At 42.4% G+C, this 9623-nt stretch overlaps 1 protein-coding gene across 1 annotated transcript in view; it reads left to right on the plus strand.

Annotated features, from left to right (window-relative positions):
* cenpe (centromere protein E) overlaps positions 1–9623 on the plus strand; it is a 42029-nt gene that overhangs the window by 3388 nt on the left and 29018 nt on the right. Inside the window, exons 4-19 of the mRNA XM_015390619.1 lie at positions 612–730; positions 858–977; positions 2336–2417; positions 2512–2579; positions 2656–2730; positions 2804–2855; positions 2939–3026; positions 3347–3476; positions 5123–5242; positions 5768–5920; positions 6892–7045; positions 7116–7218; positions 7298–7802; positions 8507–8563; positions 8970–9137; positions 9259–9333. Of these exons, the coding sequence (XP_015246105.1) occupies positions 612–730; positions 858–977; positions 2336–2417; positions 2512–2579; positions 2656–2730; positions 2804–2855; positions 2939–3026; positions 3347–3476; positions 5123–5242; positions 5768–5920; positions 6892–7045; positions 7116–7218; positions 7298–7802; positions 8507–8563; positions 8970–9137; positions 9259–9333 (2069 nt within the window). The remainder of the gene's footprint in view (positions 1–611; positions 731–857; positions 978–2335; positions 2418–2511; positions 2580–2655; positions 2731–2803; positions 2856–2938; positions 3027–3346; positions 3477–5122; positions 5243–5767; positions 5921–6891; positions 7046–7115; positions 7219–7297; positions 7803–8506; positions 8564–8969; positions 9138–9258; positions 9334–9623) is intronic.

Genomic DNA, 9623 nt, shown 5'->3' on the forward strand with positions numbered 1-9623 from the left:
GTCAGTTCTCCTCCAGACTTCATCCCCATCATAGGGTGAGCCAGAGGGTGAGAGTGATGGATCCTCCCTGCGTTCACGCCCACCACCAACACACTTCCTAGCAGACATGACGCTCATGACGCCCCTCAGGACACTGGGTTGTGCATCATTTCATGGGCATTAGCTGGCGTGCGTTATGCAGAAGTTAGGCTGTCGTTGGACAGAAGTTCTGGAGTCATCATGAATACTCTATCTATACGCCCAGAATAGAAAAAATCCATGGAAAGTTGAGCGTATGGCAGCGTTTTAGGAGATTCTGGGACGTCAGGCAGACGCTGGATAAATCAGCACGGTGTGACAGGAACCTAAAGAGCTGATCCTGTACATTTAGACCAGGCATGTCCAAAGTCTGTCCTGTAGGGGCCGCTGTTCTGCAGGCTTTAGAGGTTTCTCTGCTTCGACGTGGCTGATAGGGATTATTACAGTTCAGCATAAGTCTGTTGATCAGCCGTCAATGGAAACCAGCTGTGCTGAAAAAAGGAAAACCTTTGGACATGCCTGGTTTAGGCAGAACAGTAGCATCTCTCTTCTGTGTGGCTTGTAGTGAAATATCTCTTTCATTTGCTGGACAGGAACCATATTTGCGTACGGTCAGACCTCTTCAGGGAAGACCTTCACCATGATGGGCTGTGATAGCAATCCTGGAGTCATTCCTTTGGCTGTAGATGATGTCTTCCAAACTATTAAAAATGTAAGTAGTGTGTATCTCAGTGGAACCCTCCCTCATGTGATCGTATGTTTTGCCCTGATGGGCCACATTACTAATTAAAATTATGGATTTACTGTCCAGTCCTAATGGATTTCCTTCTTCTTTCAAGTTTCCCAAAAAAGAATTCCTTCTGCGAGTGTCTTACATGGAGATCTACAATGAAACTGTGACTGATCTGCTGGTGGATAGCCGGAAGAGAAAGCCTTTGGAAGTTCGGGAAACAATCAATGTAAGTCAGCGTCAGCTTTACTTATAAAGCCTTCTACTAGCAAAAGGAGCAGAACAACAGAATATTAGTTTTATCCCATTGCTCCTTCAATGTTTGAGAATTAAAAAAAATATTAAAAGGCTTGAAAGCTTTGTTCAGTGCTGCTTATTGAGGTTTGATAGCAAACACCTGCTCTCCTGCTCCTGTTTATAGTTTTCAAAGTATCCGATGAGAACATTGGAGCTCAACTGTAGCTCACCAGAGACACTAAATCTAAATATTGGGTTTATTTGATATGAATTTGGTGATAAACACTAGAAATGCAGTCGTGTGAACAAACTATTCAACTATAGAGTCAAGTTAAATAAACAGGGATCTATGGATTTCACTCCGTCGGCATTTTTGCCAAGTAAAAAGAGAAGAAGCTGACCACTACAGCCCTCTCAGTATAATGTTTAGATCTACATGGTGTTCATCTGTTAATGATTACAACCCTGACTGTGATGGCGTCCACATATCGTTAGCCAAACCAATGCAGGCATTGAAATGAACACAATGCTCAGAAATAGTGCTGCACGATTTGATGAAAATGTGCGATTGCTATTATTGTGGACTACATTGCGACTTGCAGTTCCTATATTAGAACTAAATGGTGTCATGGGTAGTCCTTCTTGAATAACTGGGGCAGGACAGAGAATTTAGCCTCTCTTTGCTTCCAGCTACGGGAAAAGCTGCACAGATGCTCCCTGCATGCTCCAATAGCCCTGTGGCTTCACTGAGCCTCACATTTGACAGCATTTCCTGTCATATTGCTGTGTTTTAATGGTTTTACTGGACATATTGTTTCATGTTGCATTTTGTCAAATTTGTAATTTTGTCTAACTTCTTACTGATCAGCCAGCCAAACCTTTTTTACCTCCTTTTTCTTTTTTCCCAGCACGGTTTGAGTCCCCGATGTTGGCTGATCTGGTTCAATGCTCCACTTTTAATATTTTTATTAGTGAGCTATTCTTATTTAAAAAGAGTTAAGCCTCTAAGCTACATGTAGAGTTTACCTTAGAGGCTTATAGTAAATTGTATGTTGTTTTATATCCTGGAATATAAATGAACACTGTAGGGTGACAACATGAATGAGAAATCAAGAAGGGAACAAACACTTCCTCACTATTATTTGACTTTTAACATTAGCAACTGAGTTTGAATTTGTTATATTTGATTTCTTCCTTTATATTATGTTCTTTTTTTACATGTTTTAGGCTGCAGCTGTGTGCAACACTTTGTTTCAGCAGTTTTTTATTTTTATTTTAAAGCCCTGTATTGATAAAGTGATTTAATGGTGGCCCTGTAGAGATCAGTGCGGGTTTGTGTTGATTGTGCAGAAAACCATCTACGTGGCCGACCTGACGGAGGAGCTGGTTACTACTTCAAAGCAAGCCCTGGCCTGGATCAAGAAAGGAGAGAGTAGGAGCTCATGTTTGCTGCATTGCTGCTCAGGCAGCCTGTGCTGCTAACGGCGTGTTAGCACAGCCTTATTCTGCATCATGTGTCTCTGCAGAGAACCGCCATTATGGGAAGACTAAGATGAACCAGCGCAGCAGTCGCTCACACACCATATTCCGTATGGTGAGGATCAGCTCCATATGTAATGAAACATGGAGAGTTTGGGACTGATTTCTGACTTTCTAACTCATTCATCTAGATATTGGAGAGCAGGGAAAGGAGTGATCCGGCGTCAGGGGAAAACGCCGATGGAGCCATTATCGTTTCCCATTTAGTAAGCTGTTGTTTTCCTTTTCTCTTTCTGAAGTCTTTAAAGTTGGTAAAGCAGAGTTAAATTTGTCTTTTAGAACTTGGTGGATCTAGCTGGATCAGAAAGAGCCAGCCAAACGGAGACGGAAGGTAGAGCACCAACTTTAACCTCACATTCCACCATTACACACATATTGGGAGTTTACTCCTTTAAAACTGTATTTATTCCATAGGTACTCGTTTTAAAGAAGGCTGTAACATCAATCTGAGTTTGTTCACACTTGGACAGGTGATCAAGAAACTCACCGATGAAAGCCAGAAGTGAGTAACGGTGAATGTTCAGAGAAAAAGAAACAAACTCTAAACTCACTATAAACCAGCTAATTCTTCATCTTTGCAGAATTAGGCTTTAGTTTTCTTTATTTTTAGTTAATATATATCAAATTATAGGAAGAAAACGGTTCTGATTTTTGTATTTTTAGATTAGTAAAAAAAAATGTAATTCAAATACAGTAAGGTAGATAAATTGAGCAGAGTTCTGCTTTAGAGTTAAATACAATCATAACTGTTTCCTTTTCTCAGTCATCAGACATTAAATTCTTGAGTGAACTGATTGACTTGTTTTGCTGAATGTCTTCCAGGGGTTTTACCAACTACAGAGATAGCAAACTGACCCGCATCCTGCAGAACTCGTTAGGAGGCAACGCTAAAACCGTCATCATCAGCACCATCACTCCTGTGTGTCTAGATGAGACCCTCAGCACCCTGCAGGTTAGTTATGCTGGACGTCTTTATAAACCTGCTGGAGGCGCCGCTCCCTCTCTGGTCATATCCTGTCCACCATCGGTTGTCCACGGGACAGTTCAATACAGGCTTCTGACACAAACAGTTAAACTTTTTATAGTTAAACTAAAGCGATCAATAAAGGTTTCATCAACTGCTCCTGACTTAGAGGAGAGTCTGCAGCCGCTTTCATTCCATCCAGCCCTCCAATATTATATCAATTTCAACCAGTTCCACTCAAATCATCTTTTAGTTTTTCATCCTTGGTGCGTTCTCTCTCACAGCCTGCTTTAAAGATAAAAACTCTCATTTTATCATCAATCATATTTCTGGGAGATGCGTGACCTGGGGGCCCATTTGGTGCTGTTGCTCCGTGTGTGTTGAGCCCATTGAGTTGTTTTTATCACCACCTTTTTACCTTCTCTCTTTATCATCCAAAACTGAAGTTTTAAGTTTTTTTTTTTTTCAAGGTTATTTTATTATTTTTGTTAGGTCTACCCAATGTCACATGTTCTGTTTTTTTTCTCTATTAACTAAATGGATCCATCAATTTTCCGTCATGCTTAGCCTAAGCAGGGTCTCAAGGGGTGCTGGTGTTTATCTCCAGCTCTCTACGGGCGAGAGGCGGGGTCCACCCTGGACTCCATCCAGTCCATCGCAGGGCGACATAGAGACAAACAAAAACAAACAGGACAGTGGGGAGTCTTCAGTTAGCAGAGGCCTGCTGAATGAGACCAATGAAATGCCGTCTGCTCCAGGAAACTGACGGGAGGTTTGATGTTCGCTCCTCAAAGGCTACGTTTACGCTGCTGGTCTGTTCAGGTGACCTGCATGCAGAAAAACAATAACGACACATGTCAGAAGTCGGTGTGTCTGGGTGGATTTAAAGCTTCAGAAAAGGAGACGGAGTGCTGAACTATTAATGGCGGCTTTTGGAGGAGCAGTCGCAGCGAAATGCATTTCTCTGAGGAAATGAGTGGCTGCCGCTTCAGTCAACTGACTTGTTTTAGTGAGACCCCTGAAGACTCTGCTGGGTCGCTGTATCCACTCAAATACTTAACTCCAAAATCTCATTGTCTATCCACTGTGCTCCTCCAACCACGCCGTCATCCATGTGACATCATCGCCACACAAATTCCTTATTGGGGTCACTTTGCCGTTCAAACCGCAGTCTGATCCAAAAGGTCCAACTGGTATCAGCTTAAAACCACTTACTAATGTGACCCAGATGGGGTTTGAAAAAGTCCGATTCTTGGTCTGGTCTCACAGTCAGGACAGAATCTCAGCTGAAGCACTTCAGGCCCAATAAATCGGATTTAGGCCACATTGGTCTGCAGTGGGAACGGGACCAAGATTAAAGGAGCTGATTAATTGGAAAATATGTAGGGTTCCTTTTTATGTCTTCTGAAGTGCTTCAAACCTTACTATGATGCCTGTTCATGCAGTTGGTCTGTTTTTTTTTATTAAAAGTGTTCTTTGCTGACTCTGTGCATAGATCTAGGAATCCTAGAAATGTCCTATGACATGTCCATATCATTTTATTTAACCCACTTAGTTTTTAGACTCTTTTTAAAGGAGAAATTCATTCAGCCCTACAATGAGTTTTCTAACAAGTTATAAATGTGTTTTAATAGTTTGCCAGCACTGCCAAGAAAATGAAGAATGATCCTCATGTGACGGAGGTATCGGACGATGGGGCGTTGCTCAAGAGGTACCGCAATGAGATCGTAGACCTTAAACGTCGACTCCATGAGGTGAGTGTTGGGCTGACAGAACCAGGAACTCTGGGTTTGACCTCTATGGAGTCATGGAGGGGTCAAAATGTTTAACGTCTAAATCTTAGTTAAAACAGAAAAAAGAGAAGTTGATATTTAATGTATTTGAGAAACTAAAAAAGCAAACGTAAGATAAAAATTGAATCTAAATTCTGTTTAGTATTTTAATTAAGCTTTTTCTTTTTATTTATCATATTTTTTGAAGTTGTAGATTTTATATTTTCAGATTCAAATCCATTTTTTTCCATTTCTATTTTTTTTTTTTACTTTCAAACTCCCTTTTCAGTTTCAGGAGTTTCTTTCAAGCTGAGGGGAAGAATGTAGATTACATTCTTATTATTTTATGTTTGCTTTTTACTTTCTCAGATTATAAGATAAAAATTTGACATTAATTATCAGTTTCAACTTTAGATGTATACGTTTGCAAACCTTTTTGACCCCTTTCTGACTCCATACTTGTCGGATTGTTTTCTCCGGATCAACATGTTTGCACATTTCTTCCAGGTGTCTTCAGTCACTCAGACCACAGCAACAGAGAAAGAGGTTCTTTCTCAGTTGCTCCAAGAAAAAGAGCAGCTCCAGAGAGAACAAGAAGATCGAATCAGAAACCTAACTGAGCTGCTGGTCACCGGTTCCAAACTGGTCTATTTACCAAAGGTAACGCTCCCCCCCCCTCTGGGCAGATTAGCCTGCATGTCCACTTCCCCATCTATAGGGAGGGATCAGAGCCAGGTTTAGTTTTTTCCATAATTGTTTTATTACACATGGAGTGTATTAACCCTAGTGCTCACCTCTATCAGTTAGAACTGAGAAAGCCTCTAGGATGAGAGGGATCAATTCTATTCAGTTTATTTCTATAGCGCCAATAAACAACACATGTCATCTCAAGGCACTTTCCAGTTCACCAGATCATCCAGTCTGATTGATTTAACTTTTCTATCTAAGGAAAAATAGTTGATTGTATCAACTCGAAGGCAATCCTCGAAGGTTTGAAGGTGTGAAGGTTCCTGGAGGTTTCTTCCTTTTTACAGGAAGAAACCTCCAGCAGAACCAGGCTCAGTGTCAACCAGCTGGATGTGTGTCCAGGAAACACACAGCCAGGCAGACGAGCTCCGAGCCAGCTCCCATGTCAGAGGGTGAAGAGAGCACATCCAGTTAGTCACAGTCAGAGAAACAGGACTACACTGAAAAACAGGCCGATCTCCAACATCTAGAACCAAAGGTGTTGATGGCAGCAGCACAGCTGATATTTCTCTCCAGGATGGAGTCACAGCCAAACAGGAACAGACCAGATGAAGCTACTATGAGAAAAAGCAGAGAGAGCAGAACGTTAGAGATTGAACTAACAGATTCTGCAGAGTGGGAGAATAGAGATAGAATGATGAAATAGGGGTCCCTATGTCCTCCAGCAGTCTAAGCCTTTAGCAGCAGAACTATAGAGATAGCTCAGGATAACCTGAGCCACTCTAACTATAAGCTTTATCAAAAAGGAAAGTTTTAAGCCTAGCCTTAAAAGTAGACAGGGTGAGGAGAAAGGTTTTCTAGAAAACTCCACCTCCAGTTGCCTAAACATTGAAGTTTTCACCAGGAGAAGCTTCAGAGACCTTTGCTCTTTGTTCTGTGCTTAGCTCCCTAAACGCAGGATGACCTGGGGAGGAAAGATGCTCAAACTTGCCAATCCCTCTGCCTGTGATGATGACGAGGATGACGACGGCCCGTCTCACATGAACATGAGCTTAAGCCGCAAGAGGAAAGCTGATCGCCTCTCTTCCCTGAATCAATGTAAAGCCACTGAGAAGTAAGACACTCCTATGATTTGTGAATCGTTTTTTAATGGTTTGCTCTTCTGTAGCATCGGATGAGGACTTCTTTTCCCACTCTGAGATTCCTGAGGAGCCATCAGAGGAAATGGAGATGAGTCAGAGCTCTGTGACTGTTCGCAGCTCTGGAGGAAGGTCTGTTTCAGGGGTTTTCTTTAAGTCGGGTCACAAAGCTGCCTCTCATAACCACACACCTTTTATCTTTGCTTTTCAGCGACAGATTCCCACAGTCCTCTGATCAGACGTGTCAACTTTCAGCCAAAATCTCTAATCTGGAGTTGCAACTTGAAATTGAGAGTCAACAGAGAGAGGAGGCCGTAAGAAAGGCAGAAATGATGGAAGGTCGAGAAGCAGAGCTGCAGCTGCAGACCCAGTCAGAGGCTTTGCAGAAACAACAGGCTGTAGAGAAAATACAGGCAACAGAACTGAGGCTATCTGAAGTGGAGTCGCTGCTGCAGAATGAAGTCCGAGAGAAGCAAGAGGCTTTGGAGAAGATGCAGACACTGGAGCAGCAGTTTGAAGAGCTGAAAACGCAGCTGCAAAGTGAAACGGAGCAAAAGATGGACGCCTTGTGGAAACTGGAAGCATCAGAGCAGAATGTTGCTGAGCTGAAGAAGGCTCTGGAAACGGAAGCTGAGAAGAAACTGGAAACCAGTGTCAACATGGACTCCAGCGGTTCAGACCTAAGCAGCGAGCAGCAGACTTCTGAATTACAGCAGGTAGCCTCACTTCTCCTCTTAGATGGTTGGCTGGAACCAGACAGCAGACAATAAAGCCCCATTTACTCTACCGTTTGAAACCGTGCTGAGATCGGTCCGAGCATGGTAACCATGGTAACTGTTGAGTGTAAATGGCACACACAACTGAACCGGACCGTGCCAGACACAACCGAGCCGCTCTAAACTGGTACTAGTTCATCAGTAGGGCTCAGCCTGGTTCAGTTCTGGATCAGTTCTCTGATAACAAAGAGCGCATGAGCAGATCGCCTCATCTCCTTACAGTCAGCCTCTGTAATCCGGACATTTCAGACATTCATAGAAATCCTAGCTTCCTACTGTGCCACATGATTTCCAATAATGCTTAGCAGTGTGATGAACCTCAACATCTGTTGTTGTTTCCTGCGTCTGGAAGCCCTGATTAGACTATAGTTTGTCGTATCCACTTCCCAAAAGCTGATTCTGGCAAGTAAATTCACCAAAGGCTGCCTTCTTCTCCTGACTCTCAGTAGTACCGTAGATCGCCACTAGGAGGCGAGGAACTGCTAGCGCGGTGTGTAAACGGTTGTAGGGAACCAAGCTCAGCACGGTTAACTGATCCAAGCTGGGTCAGAACTCGGCACGGATCGGTAGTGGAGATGGGGCTTAATAGTTTTGTTTCTATAAATGTAGAGTTTTCTCTTCACTGCATATGCCCTGTCTTCCAGATGAGGAAAGACTTTGCAGAGAGCCTTCAGCTGTGTGAAAGCTTGGCCCTAGAGAAGGTAAGAGTTGCTGCTGGGGGGTAACTTTCCATTTTAGAAAAACAGCACAAAACGAGAGAGCTGCTATTAACTAAGACATTAGTTCCTCCTGTGGAAGTTTGACAATTGATCCAACTGCTCCCATAGATGATGTTTATAGTGCCTGCCCCTCTTCACATTTTCTATTTGCTTACAAGTGACTACAGTGTTTGGTTAGGAGAGGAAATGCTGGATCTATGAAAGCTTTCCCAGGACAGACCAGGAGGCCACCTCTCTGGCCGCATTAGAAAGATTTCCCTATCAGGAAACGGGTGTGATGCTGTAGCTACTGTGGGTCCAATCCTAGACAGATGCTGTTTAGTCATTTGATGTAAAATGAAAAAGTTTATTCCAACATTTCCAATGACTTGAAACATGTGTTCCCCAGGAAAAAGTGATTGCTGAGCGAGACTATCTGAAGAAGGAGCTGGGGATGTTCCTGGAGCACACTGAGAGTTTAGAAAAGGAGAAGTCTGCTCTCTGTCAGGAGCTGAAGGAGAAGAAGGAGATGGATGAGTTCCTCAGTCTGGAGGATAAATTCACAAAGGAACATGAGGTACATTTATTTTTACTGCTTTTACGTCAAGCAAGCGAGGAAAACCTTCCTCCCAGCTGGCTCTGTTTGAAGAAAAGATTCCTTCTAATAAAAAGTTTCTATTTTTACTGCTTATTTGCAGAATGAATTAAAAAAAGAAATATCTGCTTTAAAGAGGGAAATTGAATCCTATGAACATCGATGCCTGGATCTGCAGGTAATGTTTGTTTTTTCTTTATTTTTGAGGTGTCACCTTAAAGCAGGTAGAGAGTTATCCGCTAAATTTCATGTTAATCTAATAGCAGCTGTGTGATTACTAGAGGTTTCCTATATGAGAAACATCAAGAACATCACTTCCTGCTGTTTGGTTAAAATCTAGGACTGAAACGATTAATCGTGATTAATCAATCATTAAAAAAATAATCATCAGCTAATTTAGTAATAGATTAAAAGTTAACTGGAATATAGAGATTGGATTTGCTCCGCATATCCATCTGGAAACCTTCC

This window comes from Cyprinodon variegatus, unplaced genomic scaffold, assembly GCF_000732505.1.
Source record: "Cyprinodon variegatus isolate N-32 unplaced genomic scaffold, C_variegatus-1.0 Scaffold506, whole genome shotgun sequence".
Lineage (NCBI taxonomy): Eukaryota > Metazoa > Chordata > Actinopteri > Cyprinodontiformes > Cyprinodontidae > Cyprinodon > Cyprinodon variegatus.